Source organism: Caretta caretta, chromosome 8 (assembly GCF_965140235.1).
Source record: "Caretta caretta isolate rCarCar2 chromosome 8, rCarCar1.hap1, whole genome shotgun sequence".
NCBI classification, from domain to species: Eukaryota; Metazoa; Chordata; order Testudines; family Cheloniidae; genus Caretta; species Caretta caretta.
Window position 1 is genome coordinate 76059470 of NC_134213.1, and position 19988 is coordinate 76079457.

At 40.0% G+C, this 19988-nt stretch overlaps 1 protein-coding gene across 6 annotated transcripts in view; it reads left to right on the forward strand.

The window, feature by feature from the left end:
* Positions 1 to 19988, forward strand: part of TGFBR3 (transforming growth factor beta receptor 3) — a 180595-nt gene that overhangs the window by 146353 nt on the left and 14254 nt on the right. For 5 of the 6 annotated variants that reach the window (XM_048861633.2, XM_048861631.2, XM_048861628.2 and 2 more), the window contains 7 exons: positions 1584 to 1909; positions 2589 to 2741; positions 5146 to 5286; positions 5429 to 5602; positions 10019 to 10318; positions 11726 to 11846; positions 19874 to 19915. In XM_048861633.2, the coding sequence (XP_048717590.1) occupies positions 1584 to 1909; positions 2589 to 2741; positions 5146 to 5286; positions 5429 to 5602; positions 10019 to 10318; positions 11726 to 11846; positions 19874 to 19915 (1257 nt within the window). The remainder of the gene's footprint in view (positions 1 to 1583; positions 1910 to 2588; positions 2742 to 5145; positions 5287 to 5428; positions 5603 to 10018; positions 10319 to 11725; positions 11847 to 19873; positions 19916 to 19988) is intronic. The other variant, XM_048861630.2, reaches the window with a different exon arrangement.

Here is a 19988-nt window from a genome sequence, read left to right on the forward strand (position 1 = left end):
CATAGTTTCCCAAAATATTTTTGGGGACCTCTGTCTTATATCTGGAACGCCTCCTGACAGCATCCAAATAGATCAGAGATGCAGAATTCCTCACAGAGTTCCTTCTTATAGTTGAAAACAGTCTGGAAAGTGCTTTTAACACAGCATGGGCTCTGCCACCGTTGACTAAACAGACAGAGTTTGTGTATCTTCCATTTTTGCTCAATGGCCCTTGCTTTGAAGTTAAAAAATCTTTCATTTACATTTCCGAGGCTCCAGTCTCCAATGGGTAAATATAATGTAAAGACAATGTAATAGCCAGAAACAATCCTTCATTAGTTTTCATGTAGTTTTACAGGTCAAGTAAATTTACATGTAAAAATTAACACACATTATTGTTTTAGGGTTAATTAAGTACAAGGATAGCAAGCACAGGAAATAGACAAGAGGATACAATAACATTAGTATTTCCTTTTGATCTATACTAGCAAGTGAATTGGTTTGAACACACTATGACCTTTTAGCATTTCTTTGGTATTCATACACAAGTGAATTGCCCTATTGCTCTAATCTGAGATGGTCTGCCAGCGTCAGAGAACTAGTGACCTGTTAGATATCATCACAGTGGTTTCATTAATTAGCATTCACATTTAGGTAGGAAATGTTCAAATTATAAAGAACATGATGAAAGGGATACAATACAATACAATTTTCGGATGACGCTAAGCTGGGGGGAGAGGTAGATACGCCAGAGGGTAGTGATATGGTCCGGTGTGACCTAGACAAATTGAAGGATTGGGCTAAAAGAAATTTGAGGTTCAACAAGGACAAGTGCAGAGTCCTGCACTTAGGATGGAAGAATCCCATTCATTGCTACTGGCTGGGGACCAACTGGCTAAGCAGCAGTTCTGCAGAAAAGGACTTGGGGATTTTTTTGCCTTTGTTGCCAAGAAGGCTAATGGCATATTGGACTGCATTAGTAGGAGCATTGCCAGCAGATCGAGGGAAGTGATTATTCCCCTCTATTCGGCACTGGTGAGGCTACATCTGGAGTATTGAGTCCAGTTTTGGACTCCCCACTACAGAAAGGATGTGGACAAATTAGAGAGAGTCCTAGCAGAGGGCAACGAAAATTATTAGGGAGCTGGGGCACATGACTTACAAGGAGAGGCTGAGGGAATTCGGCTTATTTAGTCTCCAGAAGAGAAGAGTGAGGGGGGATTTGATAGCAGCCTTCAACTACCTGAAGGGGAGTTCCGAATAGGATGGAGCTAGGCTGTTCTCAGTGGTCGCAGATGACAGAACAAGGAGCAATGGTCTCAAGTTGCAGTGGGAGAGGTCTAGGTTGGATATTAGGAAAAACTGTTTCACTAGGAGAGTGGTGAAGCACTGGAATGGGATACCTGGGGAAGTGGTGAAATCTCCATCCTCAGAAGTTTTTAAGGCCCGGCTTGACATAGCCCTGGCTGGGGTTTAGTTGGGGCTGGGATTTAGTTGGGGTTGGCCCTGCTTTGAGCAGGGGGTTGGACTAGATGACCTCCTGAGGTCTCTTCCAACCCTAATCTTCTATGATAATAATTTGATTTACTCTTTTCTGTTTCTAGAAGAGATGAAAGACGAAGACCACCCTTTTCTTCCCCCAGAGCTGACCGAACTGCTAGGTACTAACCCTCTGCCTGCTCTGAAGGAGCCCACATTAAGCGACGGCCTGGGTTTTCCTTTTCACATTAACAGAGGAAGGCATGATAAGATGGGAGAAGGAATCTCCTTATCAAGGGATACAGTAGACACAATAATGAGTCGTTTCTATGAGCAACTGCTTCAAAAATCTGAAGAACCTGAAGAGGTTCAGGGAAGCATTGATGTAGCCCTCTCAGTAAAATGTGATGACAAAATGATGACTGTTGCCGTAGAAAAAGACTCGCTGCAGGTTAGTCTGCTCTCTTAATCCCAGACTGTGAAACACTTTACAGAAGGTCAGATCCTGGCCAGCCATTACCTATAGCCACATGCCAGATAACCCACAGATTGAAGGGGAAACATATGGCAAAAATTCTTTCCCCCAATTCTGCGTTCTGGCCTGTCCCAGAATTTGTAGACAGGTGGTTCTACAGGCTCTTCATGACTGGAAATGTGAAGAGGCAATTGGTGGATGCCAGAGACTATAGATTGGGACTGTGATGGACATCCACTATGATCCCTAAAAAAAAATGCCATCTACAGCTCTCCTACCCCTCACCTTCTACACAGAGGTTGTTTGTGCCTTAGGGAGGAATAATTTGCATTGTGGATGGAAGTCTTGTACAGAATAAGACTTTTTTTTTTTTTTTTAAAGTTCAGCTTTGGACAAACAATGAAAATGTAGGGTTTTTTTTTTTCTTTTTTTACTCCATGTGATGCTTGTCCCTTCTGTTGTTCCAACAACTAATGTCATTGTGTGGCAGTATTTTGTAGTAAATGTCACAGGACATGCAGTTCAATGGCAATCTTATTAACAGTCATGCAAAAATATATTAAGCTCTGCTTAAAATAAGAGTATAACTTGTATGTATCTCATGCAAATGTATTTTCACCGAGGTTTCAGCCACTTATGCAATGTCATTGTTTAGGCTAATGGTTACACAGGGACAGAACTCTCACTACTAGATCCTGCCTGTAAAGCGAAGATGAATGGTACCCATTTCATTTTGGAATCTTCATTGCACAGCTGTGGGACTCAACAGATAGGCTATGCCTTGGATAACATAGTTTATTTTAACTCTGTGAGTATTTTATAAGGAGAGATGTTTTTCTTTGCTGTGTGTTATGGCACAATAAGGCTATAAAGACCAAATTGTGACTGGCCCTAGTATGAGTATTCAGGAGGTGTGCCTCCTTCTCACTCTTTTCATGCCCAGTCTAGGGCCAGTCACAGTTACAGTCCATGTACTTAGGAAAGTGCAAGGCTGCTCCCTCAGTGTGCTGCTGGGTGCACATGACATCCCAAAGAGAGTGGGAGGAGATGGGTGTGTGTTCCCCTCTTCCGCACTAGGCATTGGAGCAAGCCAAGTGCACTGTGGGGAACTAGCTATACTCTTCCAAAAGATGATGCAGCCTTCCTTCATGCACCATGCTGCTTGGAGAGGGAAGCACAAGTCTTCCTTGAGCTCCCGCAGGGCGACTCTGCAGTACCCCACGCTACTGGCACAAGTTAGCCCTGAGCTGGTATAGCAACAAAAATGTATGATCACAAAAGAAAATATAAATTTACATAAATTAAAATTCCTGTAGGTAACATTTTTCTTTTATAATTTTGAATGAATAATGCTGCTGAAATTGAGGGGAGTGGTCCAATCTGTGCAGGCTTCTATCTTGCTCTTTTGCCATTCAGTGAAGGCCTGGGCTTTTCCTGAGCACAGACTGCTGGTCATGGCGAATTGTGTAGTGCTGTTTTACAATGGAACAAGTGCCCACTAAAACACACACTTTCACCTGTGTCCACTAACGTAATACCGGAACCCAGCTCTTCCACAATGAAAGGCTGGTGGACTCTACCAATAAGCTCCTCAAATGTGCTTTCAAGTGTGTTTATTCTCTGGATACAGGAAGGCAGTATTGTATGCTGTTGTCACTTATTACTTTTCACATGAGCATTAGCCTCATTACAAGTATGTGTTTTAAAATAAATATTCAGTTCTCATCTATTTGTGTGCAAGACAGGCCTTGACTTCAAGTTTGAATCCAAGTACAGAATTCACTTCCCCAATTTGGGTACCCAAACAACTACTTGAATGGGCACAGATAGCTAAGTGCTGATCTGAACACCCAAGATAGGCCCCCCAGTTTGAAAATTGGTTTCAGAATTCTCATACAGCTGCATGCTTGGAATGTAATCTGGATACGGATAGGTAAGTGACCACAGAAAGAATCCCACTTTGCTTCTAGGCTTTCTACTACCAGAATTTGCACAGCAGTTGCGCTGTGAACTTGAATGGATATTGGCCAGGCCAGGCCAACAAGCACTGATGTGTTTTACTCTTTTGGGAGTTTTGAGCACATTGCAGTATCCCTGGCAAATAAAGGAAACCCAAGGATAGCTACAGCCACTTGATCAGACCTAGCCTGGGTAAAACTATTCTGTACTGGCAAGACAAAATAGCTCTTGACTTAGAGATGGGCCCAAACCAAAAACTTGAACCTAAACACCCCAAAACTGTGGAAAATACACATCTCAATATAAACTTTGTGTCTGGACCCAGTCTGTAGAGTGGGTCAAACTAAAACTGATCTGAGCACCTCTCAGTAAAAAAACTGATTTGGAGCTCCACGTTACTGTACAATATCCCGAGCTTCCAAGGGTTTGGGAGAATTCCCACTGAAAGGTGATTCAGCAGTCTGCAGAAAGGGTGAGGTGTCCAAACAATTCAGAAGAAAATGGCACTTGTTAGAAGTTGTGCTATATCTGAGAAAACAAAGCTGAAGTTATGAGAGAAGCAAAAGAGCAATGAAGGAGCAGATGGGGAAACACAGAAGCTTAGTGGTGAAGGTTAGAGAGAGAGAGAAAAGCAGACAGAGGATGAGTGGAGCACCAAAGAGAAGGTGTCTCAGAGGAAAGAGAAAAAACAGAGTGGAAGAGGGGAAAAGAGGGGTCAGGTAGGGGTCCAGAGAAGAGAGAAGTGTGAAATGGGATAGCAAGTTTTCTGGCTTATGCCTTTAATATTAAATAAATAAAGAGGAGGGTGGGGGGATACAGAGATTTTACAGGAGAAAATCCTGTTAACCGCTAGAACTTTTTGTGATTTTTCCAGGAGTCAGTTATTGAATGTTGGAAGGTATGTTAATCCATTTCAGAGAACCGCTTCTTTTAGCAGTGTTGGATACAGAAATTCCAGAAGCAGAGTTGGACTGCTGGTATGCTCATTTACATACCAATACCCAGGCTGCTTTTCCAACATAGAGAGCAGTTTTATGGCTCTACTGGTTTTGACATCTGGGAACAAACTGAAGGTTATTCCGCATATATAGTATACATACTTTAAAAGCTTAGTGCTGGGCTGCAGGGATGGCTGTCACAACTTCTTGGTCTTCATGTTCTGAAGAAAGGAAGAAACAATTAACATGAAAAGGGAGTCACAATCACCTTTGTAAGAAAGTGTTCAGTTTCTACTTCCCACTTCCTTTATGTAGATTGTTATTCAGCTGTCATCACCAGTGGAAAGTAGTGGTTGGGGAATTGATGATGAAGATGTGGAATCGGGTGATAATGGATTTCCAGGAGACACTGATGAAGCAGATGTTACCTTTCCAAGCAGGCCTGAAATAGTTGTGGTATGTAATACCTTATATTTATATTGAAATTAAAGTTTTTAGCTATGGCCTAATTCTGTTCTCATTTCCATCCCATATGACCCTACTGGAGGGTTGCATGGGGCAAAAGTTCTGGGATTTATTTGTGTTTCGTTTGTTTTAGTTTAACTGCACACTCCACCAGGCAGAGGGTGGCAAACGCTCACTTAATCCTGCGCCTCCTGAACCCCCTATCAGCAATGTGACCTTCAACATGGAGCTTTATAAAACAGACCTCTTCCTTGCTCCCTCACAAGGACTCTTCTCTGTTGCTGAGAATGGACAGATTTACGTTGAGGTAACAAACTTTGAAAGGCTTTCAGATTAGCCAAAATGTTCCGCAAAGCCATGTAAATTTAGCCAAGTTTGTGCTTGCCTGCAGTAAACTGGCATTGTGTGATTGCCTCTCTCAGACAGATGTGTACTTCTGTGGTTTCACAAAAGGGACATCGTAGGTTAATAAGATAATACTTAGTGATGAAGACCAAAAAATCCTCTCAAAATGGGTAAATCTAACTAAAAGAAGTCTGTCATTCTGATCAGATATGCAGTATGGGACAGTATTTGAATCTGGTCTCTTAGCTCTTACAGACCTTTATTGGATAATTACAAACACTGGTACAAAGAGTTGTCAGTGAGGAATGAGTTCATTTTATACAAAAATATGGCTTAGCTACATTTCCCAGGTGAAGCTATGTACAAAACAGTTATAGCTTCCCCTTCCCCCCACAGGTTACATGGTGGAGGAAAGGGTCTAACAGTGTCATCATAACTCCATCTCACCTTTAAGCCACTTCCAGTCACATTTTGGTATACCAAACAGGTGTCAAACTTCCTCTTTTATAAGAAATTATTGTTTTTATTCAGTGGTTAACATATGCTGTGAAAACCTTTATATTGGATATGCATCTTTGTTAGTAAGATACCAACTAAGTAGAATGACAAGAGAATATCACAGGAGCTTGCCCATGTACTTAGAAGACCTTAGAAAATAAGGTCCACTATATAAGCAAACCTTCTTTAAACAGAAGTACATCTTTCTAGCAGCAATTGCCAGTGATATTTAACAAACACATTTGGGAACAATATTCAAATATGATTTTTAGTACTTTCAGTTAGTGTAACAGTTCATTTTATGTGCTTCTGTAAATGTTTAGTTGCCTGTTAGTCCTCTACCTATAAAAATTACTTTCTTTCAAATACTTTACAATTCTGTTGTGAAAAATACACCAAAAGAAATTGAAGCAAGGTTAAAATAGATCAACATTAGTTACGTTTTTTTTAAAGTAAAAGGTATTAGTTTTTTACTTGGACAAAGATTGTCAACTTCCTTTGGCATTCTGGGATGCGTCCCTCTGGCTCTGGATTTGTCTGGTCTTGGAGTTATTTCTTCAAACACATACTCTAATTTCTTTATCACCTGTCCTGGGATGAGCTTGATGTGTTTTTCTCTGTTTCTCCTTTCTGCACAGTGGAAAATTAGTATCTGTTTCAGGCATTTGTTCCTCCATCCTCCGCTGATAGAAAAAACATTGTATAGTGTTTGTTTGGAAAAAGTCCATCTCTTTCGTCAATAAATTACTCATGCATAATCTCTAAGGACCTGGTACTTGTCTCTCCTGTGTAGATTCTGTTTCTAGAAGAATTGTTTTCTTTATTGTAATCACTTGTGCATTTTTCCTTTATCTCTGCTTTGGTTTTTCTTATCAATATGTTAATTCTGTAATCATCTCACATGCTGTCTGTGTAGATCTTGTTTATCTCTTTTCTTATGTGGTGACTTTTTGCTCATCCTTGCTCACCTACTTTTCTTCTAAAATCACTTGGTTACTGGATGAAATTCAGAATGTTATAATTCATAGTGCTTAAGGCAAGAAGGAGCCATTAGATCATCTAGTCTGGTCTCCTGTATATTACAGGCCATTAAACTTCACCCAGTTACCCCTGTATTGGGCCTAACAACTTGAGTTTGGCTAAAGCATATCTTCCAAAAAAGGATCCAGTTTTGATCTGAAGACATCAAGAGATGGAGAATCCACTACCTCCTTTGAAAGTTTGTTCCACTGGTTAATCATCCTCACTGTAAAAACCAAAAAACCCGTGCCTCACTTTTAATTTGACATTAGCTGCCTTCAGCTTCCATTGGTTCTTTTTATGCCTTTCTCCACTAGATGAAAGACCCCTCTACTATCTGGTATTTTCTCCCTGTTGAGGTATTTTATAATCAATCACCTCTCGTTCTTTTTGATACACTAAACAGATTGAGCTCTATCTCTCATGTTAAGGGATTTTCTCCAACCTTCCAATCATTTTTGTGGCTCTTCTCTGCACTCTCTCCAGTTTCTCAGTATCCTTTTTAAAATGTGAACACCAGAATTGGACGCAGCCCCTCAGCATCAGTCTCACCAGTGCCATCCAGATAGGTAAAATTACCTCCCTACTCCTTTGCATTACTCCCCCATTTATACATCTAAGGATTGCACCAGCCCTTCTTGCCACAGCATCATACTGGAGCTGTTGAGTTGTTTGTCTACTAGGATTCCCAAATCCCTTCCGAGTCACTGTTTTCCAGGATACAGTCGTCCCCGCTCCTCCCACCCCCTTCTGTAGGTATGGCCTGCATTCCTTGTTCCTAGATGTATAACTTTGCATTTGGATGTATTAAAATGCATTTTGTTTGAATGGGCCCAGCTTACCAGTGGATCCAGATCATTCTACATGAGTGTTCTGTCATCACCATAATTTACCACTCCGCCAATCTTTTTGTCACCCACAGATTTGATATTTACTTTCACATCATTGATAAAGATGTTGAATAATATCAAACCCAGAACCAACTCCTATGGATCCCCACTAGAAACATATGATGAGGATTCGCTCACTGACATCTACTTTGAGATCTGTCATCCAGTTCTTAATGCATTTAATGTGTGCTTTATCGATATTGTATTGTGCTAATTTTAATCAGAATGTCATGTGGTACCAAGTTAAACACCTTACTAAAGTCTAAGTCTGTTGCATCTATGCAGTTACCTTTATCAACCAAACATAATAACTTGTCAAAAAATGTGATTTCATTCTTTGATAAGATTGGTTTTCCATAAAACCATGTTGATTGGCATTAATTATATTCCCATCTTTTAATTCTTTATTGATCCAGTCCTGTATCAGCTTTTCCATTATTTTGCCCAGGATTGACCTCAGGCTTACTGACCTATAGTTACCCAGGTCATCCCACTTGCCCTTTTTGAATATTGGCATAGCACTAGCACTCCTCCAGTCCTCTAGTATTTTCCCCAATGTTCCAAGATTTTTTAAAAATTAACATCAGAGAGCCAGAAATCTCCTCGGCCAAATCTTTTTGGACTCTTGGGTGCAAGTGATCTGGGACTACAGATTTTAAAAGGTTTGGTCCTATAAGATGTTGTTTAACATCCTCTTTAGTTCTAATGGACTAGAAAATTGTTCATCATCCTCATCTGATACAAGTGCATCATCCTGCTTCTTTCCAAATACAGAAATATTTGTTACACACTTTTGTCTGTCTTCATCATTAAGTGTTACCATCTACATCTGGTAATGGGGCTATACTACTGCTGGCATTTCTTTAGTTCATAACATATATTTTAGAAACTCATTATTATGCTAAGCGCTGCCAGCTATGGACTTTCCCCTCATATCTTTTGTGTCCGTTATCAATTTTCTGCACTTCATAACTTCTAATTCATGTTGCTTGTACTGTTCTCCCCATCTGTTATATACGTATTGCTTTTTATTTCTAATTACTGTGCTCACTTCATTGCTGAATCTGTACCAGGCTCTGGGAACAGGCATGCTCAGTCCTTTCAGCAGGTATATACCACTGGGACCTGGGGGGAGGGATTAAGAATGGGCATGCTCCGTAAATTATACAGACATCTAGGAACTCAGGAGCAAGTGAGAACATCCATTGTTAAGAGCAGAACAGTTATCACATCTAAGAGGTATTGTTACTGGCTTCATTTATCACCTTGAAGTGTACTTTTTAATTTAAGAATATCCATCAGATGAATGGGCCACTTCACACTCTGAGCGTCTTATCTGCTGCAGAAGGGTGTATTTTGCATTTCTCAACACCAAATTTCATTTGCTGCAGTGTTACGCATTCACCTAGCTTGTTTGGATCTCCCTGAGGAAGCGTCTACCCAGGTTCTCCTAGGAAAGTTACTAAGGGAAATCAACCAAGAGCATGACCACCCTCCACCCCACCTCTTATGGATGCTCTCATTTATATTTAAGTGAAGATTAATGCAGATACAACAGGGGGGAACTTGTAATCAGCTCCCATAGCCTTCTACTATGGTTTGTAAACTTATTGGGAGAGTGGTGTTAGTGCCCTCCCCTTTCCCAAAAACTCAGTTCCGATCTAGCATTCATTCTACTGAGTGGGCCTGTTTTTTCACTGGATATTTCAGGTGAGTTGGCTGAAATACAGGGAGGGTTGACCCTCCAAAAAAAAAAAAATCACATGCCAAGACAATGGCTAAGTTGGATTTGAACCCACAAAACTTGTCGTCTGTCCTTTAAGTATATACTAGACCGTACATCCTCACAATTTAGGTTTGAAATATTTGATTGGAACTGGCATCTGAAAACCCCATAATCATCCAAAATGTGAATGCTGCTAACAAAAATGCCACTGCTAAGTTTTTAATAAATTGTTTTTCATATGCAGGTTTCTGTGACGAAAGCTGACAGAGCCCTGGGCTTTGCAATCCAAACATGTTTTGTTTCACCATATTCAAACCCTGATATGATATCTGATTACACCATCATAGAAAACATTTGTCCTAAAGATGAATCTGTTAAATTCTACAATGTCCAGAAGGTGAACTTTCCTATACCACATGCACAGATGGACAAAAAGAGGTTTAGCTTTGTGTTTAAACCTATATTCAACATCTCATTGCTCTTTCTTCATTGTGAGCTGACTTTGTGTACAAATAAAGAAAAAGACACTCAAGGACTGCCGAAGGTCAGTAGTTTAATTTCCTTAAGCTTTCAGATTTAGATTAAAAAATGAGACTGTTTACAAGATAAACAAGTTCAGATCATAGTAGTTCCTGAGATTGATTTTTCTATTTGAAGATTCTATAGACTTAGATTAGTGTAATTAACATTTTATCAGTGGACCTGATAATTTTTATAAGTTCTTTTTATTCAGAGCTATGCTGAATCTTGATCACATGGTCTACATTTTCCACTTTAAAATGTCAGTAAGTGGTTACATGTGGTAAACAGAGATTGCTTTTCATTAAGGGAGTGGTCCAGATTTATCTGTTCTATTCAGATCACACAGCAATAGGATAAACAAAATTAACATTAATTTTCCAGAGCCTGCTGAGATAATATTGTAATTGTTTTTGAACATCCATATGTGACCTGTAAGGTTGGACCATCTCAGGAGGACTTTGATGGGAAATAAGTAAATGTTAGCATTTGTTTTCCAGATTTCAGTGTGGTTACTTTTTTGTATTTATAGTAAATGCTCTGTATTGAATGATCACTCCAATATATTTAAGTAGAATTAACATTTCCTGTTTGATTATTGTAGAGACTGCTGCCCAAACTATTACTTTAAAAATAGTATATAACAAAAAATACATCTTTTTGTAAAAAAATGAACTGTTAGGTAAACTTCTAAAATTTGAGTTATTTTTAGTAGTTCTTTAACATAAGAAAAGACTGATACGTTATTGTGCTATATATGCACTAGTGAGCTACAGAACTGGCCCTTGGATTTTCAAAAGTGGACCCTTATTTTTGTGGTTGTAAATCTGTGTGTCCAAATTTTTGTATAGAAGCCTGGATTTGCATATACACACAGCATTTGTATATGAAAAATCAATTAATTACTCAATAAGTACAAAAGTTAGCTGTGACAAGTGAAGGTAGTTTTGGAAACTGAGGTGAGAGCTCTTTGAAGATATTGACCCTCTGTGTAATTAACATCAGCCTTTGATATCCTAATATGCAACTATTACAGCAACAATTCAATAGTAAAACTTCCATAGAGTTTTAAGTAATTTAGCACTAAAGCAAGTTTATATCTTAAGATGCAGCTGAGAATAGGGTGACCAGACAGCAAGTGTGAAAAATCGGGCTGGGGGGGGGGGGCAGGAATAGGGAGAGTAATAGGGTCCTATATAAGGCAAAGCCCCTAATATCGGGACATCTGGACATTCTAGCTGAGAATAAGTTTTCTTTGCCAGTATATTACGTAGACTGTTTTTGGGAGGGGTTGATAACGTTCAGATCTCCTGTTTCTCTTTAGTAAACAATACTGAGCAAACACTGATAATGAGGCAGCTGTGCAGCTGCTCTGGCTGATATTGTGTTTTATTTTGAGTGAATCCCTGACCTCACATGTTTCCATCCACAGTGCATTCCTCCTGACGAAGCCTGCACCTCACTCAATGTTGATATGATCTTGGCCATGATGCACAATAAGAAAACTTTCACCAAGCCCCTTGCTGTAATAACCCATGAAGAAAAGCCAAAAGGTACCAACATACATTTTGAACTTCTTAACATAACTATGTTGCATTAAAAAACATATAACCATTTGTAGTCCAAAAAAAGATAGCTTCAGGAGTATACAATTTTATATTTTAAAGGGTGCTCTTGTTATAAAATGTGTTCATTTAGAGATATTTGTGTGATACAGTCCACCATCTTATCTGAACGCCCGCAGCTACTTACTTTTTTATGGAAATGTAATTTGGCTGGTGTTGAGAAAGGAATACTCTTCCTATGTTTTACAACAATATAGGTTTCATAAGTATTAATGTAGAAGAATTGCTTCTAGCAATTAATTCTGGTTTGGAAATTGAAAGCAATGCTTTACTGTCTGCTGTATAATTTCTTCTTTGTGGCTGAAAATATTTAAGCATGGTAATTCAATTGAAATGCCAATGTATTGGAAATATTAAAGCTTGAGGGGTTTGTAAAGTAAAGAGGTAGCTAGAGGGAAACCAGTTCCACTAGAAGATTAGTTCAGTAAAATGAAGAGATGAAACTGTAGTGTTTCATTCGTTTTCTTCTGTTGGGGTTTGTTTAACTCTTTTAGCATCTTTACAAAAAACTCCAAGAACAGAGTCATGAAAATGTGTCGTTTCCTGGGTGATGTGCTGCTTTGAATGCACATGACTCTTTGTCAAATAGTCCATTTCTGCCGTCGTCCCACCAGAGGCAGTTAGAGCAGACAGCATTATGGCTCCACCTGCCAAGAAGTCTGGAGGCAAAGGGGCTGACAAGGTCTGTATAGAAATGACAGCCCATCCACATTTCTTCGGTTTTCTTTTGTCGTCTCCTTCTTGTAAACATGAAGCATTTGACTTAGTTCTCTTGCTCTAAGAAAGAAAAAGAAAAGTCTAAACACTAAAGAGAGGAGGTTCAGGAAGAAAAGGAGAAGAACCTGGGTAGCAGATAGAAAACTCTGTTTCTGTACTAGATGCTCTGAGCAAGGGTGACTGAAAAGGTCTAATCCAAAAACTGTCCAGAGTCAGCAAAACCCTCACTTAAATCCATCCTTCAGATTTCTGAACTAATTCACTTGTAATCAACAGTCTTTGTCCCTGAAGCTCCTTCAGCCTCCAACAGCCTGTCTGATACTCTCTCCCCACTGCAGCTTGCTCCTGGGAGATGAGGACTCTGCTCCCTCCTCACATCCCTGCCAGCACCTACAATTCTGTAGCTATAGGCCAACTTTTCTGCTGCTTTGGAGCTATGAGCAGCTCAGGCATTGCATCTTTGATACTCCCATCCATCTTCCCCCTGTTGTTGGGTTACAACTCATGCCTTTGCCACTCATGCTTCACAGGAACTCTTCTCTGGTGTTTCCACTTTGATTCCATGGTGCAGCTTTTCCTCCATGGCTCATTCAAGCAGCTGGGCCTAGCCTACTTCCTAGCAACCAAGATCATTTCCTTCGTATGAGGATCCACCTGCCCAAACTGGCTTCTTTCAGGCTCACTTAAAGCTAACAGTCAGAGCCATCCTCCACTCTTTGCCTACCCATAATCCTGCCTTTACGGACATCTCAGATTCCTCAATCTCTGGTGCAGGAAATGCTCCCGTGCTGCAGGGCAATAGCCAGGAAGATGACCCAGGTCCAGCACTCACCTATTCCAGAACCCTGACACCATTCTAGACTCCCTTTCCTGACATCCTGCTCAACTGCTTGTGATTCTGAACCTTTGTACTTTGGCAATCTTTGGTGTGGACAGCCCCAAAGCTCTGTCCAGGAATAAGAGTTTTAAATGGGACCCTTTTCAGAGGTTCAAGTTGCCTTTTCTCTCAACCCTTCTAGCCTCAACATCATCCCTGCCCTACAGAGGCTCCCTGTCCTCTGACAAGCCTCCATCGGGTATTTCCCATGTCCTTAGTTGCCACTAACACCCTCTTCCCCACCTCAACATTCACTCTGCCCCACCCCCATACTCTGAAATGTGATGAATAAGGCTAAACTTCATCTTGCATAGAATTTATGAGGCTGCCCCTTTGGTGCTCAGGATTGTCACCTATTTGGCTTTTTTGTTTTCCATGCTCTTCAGATAGACTTGGAGAAAATCTGTTTTCTGGTAGCTTCCCTCCAGGTACTTGGATACTTCAATAGATTATGCCCACAACTTTCTTTTGTTACATTGCCTTTGACAGTGGCCCAAAATACATTTGGCTTGAAGGCTGGAACAGTTATATGCCAAATTTAAGGGTTTATTTACACATGAAAATTAATCCAGAATAAGGTAAAGTGTGAATTTAAAGTGGATTAACTATGAATTTAAAGTAGATTAACTCCATATGTTGACACTTATGTTCCAGAATAGGAATGTTAGAATTATCTTATTGTGGAATAAGAGCATCCACGCACAGAGCTAATCGTGAATAACTCCCCATGTAGACAAGCCCTAAAATACCTGGACTTTTTTACATGCGAAAAAAAATCTCACTTTTAAGGAAGAATCCCCAGAAGCTCACTAACACACACTTTCCAAATTATGTAGTAACCCTTTTTTACCCATCACGCTTGACACTTCTCACCCTCTTAAGCTGGTTTCCTAGAAGTAGCTTCCCTTTCTCAGTGCATAGTTCCTCCTCTGCTTTCTCTTTCAAAGAGAAATAGGATATTCTGAGTGTGGCTGGTCATGACGACAAACAGGAAACTTGTTTCCATTTTTCTCACCTTCCTTCTCCTATGAGTGGCCATGTCCCCACCATCCTCTATCACACTCTCCAGCAGGAGAACATCTTAAATTTGTGGGGCTGTATTGTGGGGCTGTGACAGCTGGGGAAAAGACACTGATTGCAACTGCAAGAGAATTCTCCTTTTGCCCCAATCATTCAAGATTTTTCTGGCATGATGTGTGCGCCTTTTATTTACTTCTCCCCCTTCCTCCTTGCTACCCATGCTGATGGCAGGCTTTCGGAGTGTGCACCTCCCTCTCAGCTTGGGATGCACCTCCCTCTTCTGCTTGTGAAGCAGAAGCTTAGTATTACCCTCCTGGAGCTCTAGGCAATCCCCTAGTTCTCCAAGCCTATGAGTGTGTGATTCAGGACCAGCAAATGGTAACTATGTACAACCAAGTAATGATAGCCTATGTAAACATCAGGGCAGTATCAGTAGCTTCTGTTGCAGTGACTTCTGAAGGACATAATCCTGTCTCCACTCATTTCAAGCACTATATCTTGTAGGGAAAGATCAGCTCTACTGCAGACTGACTCGGCAATCACCAGCTAATTCCCAGAAAGCCAAGTATTCCTGAGTTTCTACCAGCACCTCATGTGTCCCTGTTAGATCCCATAGACCAGTTCAGTTTGAGTCAGTGACTTGTTCCCTGTTACTGCTCATGGGTTTACATCCCCAGAGCTCTATACTCAGATGCCTTCATCTGGCAATGGGCGAGGAAATTGGGGAGCCTGCCCTTTTCCTCCAGCTCTCCCTGATTAAAGAGTTATGAAGAAAGCCAGGAGAGACAGGGCATGAGTAATTTTTCCTTCTGCTGACTTCCAGGTGATCTCATTAACTCTCAGCACCACAGTCAATGAAACTGGTGATGGACCAACTCCTGATGGAGATAAGTCTCCTCTCTTTCTCAGGCATCCATTGCCTTAGCCTAACCAGAGTATATCCACACTGCCCAACTGCAGAGAGCCTGAACTTTTAGATAAAGAACTTTCTGGAGGTCATAAGCTTTCTTCTGGTGGATGGATGAAGGAGCTAAGCTTCTTGATAACCTCCCTTCATAACTTGAGCTTTTTCAGGACAAAGGCAGCTTTTCATCTTTTGGTATTTGTCCCAAAAGTGAAAATTAGACTTCATATTGATTAACCCATTGTTTTACCTACACTGTGTCATAATTCGGTTTTCCCCTGAAAAAAACCTAAGCTTTATGCCATGGGTAGGAAACAGACTGTGTAGTATTATCAGACTTGTATTGATGATTTTAGGAAAATGAAATAGTTAATTGATTGGACTCTGAGGAAGGTGGCCATCAAGATTGCTAAAATCAGATGCATTCTTTTGGCATGTGACTAGGCCACTGACCCACTCCAGACCCTAAGTGGGATTCAGTACAGAACTATTCTCTGTGTAGAAATTCAGCTGTAAATGTTGCCTCCAGATCCTACACGTTTGTGATGGATCCCGTGAAGCCCCATGGTGTGTGCATTTGACATTTTAATATCTTATTTCAGTGTTTGTACATTTATGAGAACATTTGTTTACATTTATAGCGTAGCAAATACAAGTTAGTACAGAGGGCTCAGTTCTGCCCTCTAGCATAAGCTACAACTCCAGAACAAGTCAATGGGAGCTGTACCCACATATCTAAAGGCAAACTGGATTCAGCAGGGTAGATCCTCAGCTGGTGTAAACTGTCATTGTTCACTGAAGTCAATGGAATTCTGATAACTCACACCAGCTGAGGCTCTGCCCCTGTGTATGTATAAAAAGATGGGAAAACCAGAACTGTTATGACCTTCATCTTTTGTGAATGTATTTCTTACTGGGGCCCTTCTGACAACAGCAGGGATGCACATTAGAACACTAATAATTGCATTGTCCATTCTCTTTTAGCTCCAGCATGGTAGTTTAGAGGGTTTCATAAAAAGAAAAGGAGGACTTGTGGCACCTTAGAGACTAACAAATTTATTAGAGCATAAGCTTTCGTGAGCTACAGCTCACTTCACTTGCAGATCAAAATCTTCTATTTGCATGCAATGTCTGTTGGAAATTTTGGAATGCTTTCCAGAGAGAGTCAAAGGATGGGGAATCAGAAATCCTTTAACCTCAGTTCTGCAGTGTGTGCTTTTTAATGTTTAAACAGCATATGGTACCATGGAGCATTGCTGGGGGACATAAGCAACAACTGTTTTTGTTTAACTCTGCAAGGCAGCCCATGTTTTTACACGATTCTTCTTCATGCAAATTAAATTCACTAAGAATTAAAGGCAAGTATTTGATTGGTAAATGCAGTACAATTAAAACTCTGCTTTTGGGCCTGATTCTGTACCCTTTCCTCATGCAAAATGCCCACTCATCTCAGTGATTATCCATTCCTGACAGAACACATCAAACTGTGTAACTGATGTTTATCCTTCAGCAAACAGGTTTACACCCAGAGCTCTATTCTCCCTTTGGGTGTGCAGGGCTGTGTGCAACTCCCAAGGATCACTTCAGCTGGAGTTTTGTCTGTATAAAGAGTATGAGGTCTTAGTAAATCTGGTTTTACTTTTACACACTAAGAGACAGTTGCTTGATAAGATCACCCACAATGCAACAATAGTTTGGCTAAATGTTTGGTGGAACTCATCCCAGCATATTTTGAGCATAATGCACAACTATTAGCACCTTAACATCGCCGTTCTGCAGTTGTTCCACAACGAATCAAATGGCCCTTTTCTATAACTGCTGTGGTTGACTGGCACAGTGAATCTGTAAGATTGAGAACAAATTATATTGCACTACTAAAATCTGAGTATTTTCATCTTAAAGATGTCAGTTGTCATTTGCTTTGATGTGGAACAGGCCAGCTTTCGTGGGTATTGTTACAAACCATGTTATTGGAACTATTCTGTTACATCTGCTCTATAAGCCAAATGAAGAGCTTGTATGTTTGACATTTGGGGAGCCAGCACAAATTGTTCAATGCAAAGGTGTCTGTTTTCTTCTCCATACGTCATGCACATGACTGCCATTGACTGTAATGGAAACCCTGCCTCTATAGCTAGAGAAAAACACCCCCCCTCCAGTTTGCATTTTGCTTTATAGGTTTTTACAAGCTTGGTTCTTCACCTTATTGTATCAGATTCCCGTGAAACCTCCTAAAAAAGACCATACAAGTTTTAAAAAAAAAACACAACAAATTATTCATATCCTGGCATCTCTAAGTCACATCTGTTCTTTGGCACAATTTAAGTGAAAGGTGTAGAGAGAAACTTATTTAAAGTCTATGAAATTGATATTCTTCTATTGAATAGTTATGTCCCTTTCACTGTTTGTTCAAATTATGCAAGATGTGGAAAATAAGGTGTTTGTTTTTTTTTCAGTGAAGGGAACAAGATCAAGTGAGCAACTGACCAACACTTTTCCTAAACCAAGATATAGAAAACCATGTGCATTAGTTCAAGCCTGCTTCTGTTTTAAAATTATACACTTTCCCTGGGCCTCATGAACTCTCACCCTTCTTGTGTTGCACAAAGCTGCAGCAAGCAACACACATTAATGCCAAGGAACTGGATAACTAATTCAGTGAATTGGCAAAGTTGTTGTTTGGCAACCTTCCTATTCTGTGGAGAGGCCAATGACAGAGTTAGCAAGGAAAATTAATTCCTGTCACCACTGGAGACGTTCGGATTAATCGAAGTTTGGGATATGCTAGCTGGATATATGGACAAATATAGTGCTGCTACTCATGTTGTACTATTTCACTCTCTAGTATTTCAATCCAGTGCCTTTCATAAACCTTCATTTATACTTCTGCTTTGACTTCCATTTGATAACTTGTTAGTATATTCACAAACAAAAAACCGTACATTTTGAGAAAGCTAACGTTGAGATATTAAAAACAATAACATATTCCAAAATGCATGAATTAAAAAAGCATTTAAATCAGGAAACAAATTCTTAAGGTCACCCAAAAAACCTTACCTTTCTCCCAATTTCCCCATCCTTGTTTTAACCTGTGTGTCTAGTCCACTTGGCATGAATGATATATTAAAAAAAAAAAAAAGATGATGATGATGATGATGATGATAACCACTTGGTAAACTACACTGCTTTAGTTTGTTCTCAGAGTAAATAAAAATGCTTTGGATATTGCAGGTATGTGTTTCTGAGAGGAACATGTAATGAATCTGAGAGAGAATTTTGGCCACATGGTACCCTGTGTGGTTCAAGTTAGTTAATGCAGTTACTACTGAAGAGGTTTGGAACACTAATCCTGACATATAAATACGTACTGGATAAACAATAAAAAGAAAACAGATAACTTTCAGTATATTTTGGAACTTATAGAACTGCTCTTGCCTCCAGATCAAAGCAATTTTTTCCCAATTGTTAAAGGATATAAAAATATGTATCATTACAGTTCCTTACCAAATCTTCTCATAGTGGAAGCATCTGGTACACTCAAACATGTCAGAATTTAAATTATATCCTTCGGGCAGCTTGTTGATCTAGAGAGTGCAACATGGGTTACCAAACAAGATGTTTGAATTAGAATCCAAATCTGGGTTTCTGATTCCTCAAGTTGGCATGGGTATCCTGAGAGGAAGGGGACTCCCGACATCTAATAGTTCCTCCATGGAGATACCAGGCATGTATATGAAGAAGGGATGTCAAATAAGAGAGAGAGTAGGAGTAATGATGCATTTCTAAAGACAGTTTTGTATTTCTTTCCATTCCATGCTGATGCTATTTGATTATTATTTCAAAATAGTAGCTTTAACATCATAGCTATGATCTTTGTCTTCCAGTATAAATAAGATAGAATACCAAGTAATTTATACACATTACAGAGCACAGTGGAAATGTACAAGTCAAAACATGTGCATTTAAGCTGGTCAGAACAGGGTCCATCATATCTAGAAGCAACATTTCCCAGGAGTGGAAAAGGGGGGCTGGGTCTTGAAATGATTTCATGTGCTAGTCTCTCATGACTGGAGACAGGAAACAATTTTAGCAATCTGTGCTGAAGGAGAGCCCAGCATAGGAATAAGAGGGAGTTATTGCAGGTGAGAATTGATGACTACTGGGTGGGGAGGTTTGCACAGCATCTGCCAGCACTCCGTAACATGCTGCTTGCATTGTGCTATGGATATATTCCTCTGAAGACTAAACAAGATACAAATGGATTTTTTACATACTGATCCAGGTTAATAAATTCTGACAGGATTTCCTGAAATGTTACCAATACATTATGCAGCATTTAAAGACTTTCCTCCCAGTGAGATGCTGAAGATTGCTTATATAGTGTGTAGTATTTCTATGGCACATCATGCAATTAATGTGTTCGTGTTTTTTAAACAGGTCCACCTATTCACAAGCCAAAAGGCAATGGGTTGCAGCCACGTAAGTTATACATATCTGTCTACTTTGTTGATCTAACACGCGTTCTCAAACTTCATTGTACTGTACCCTCTTC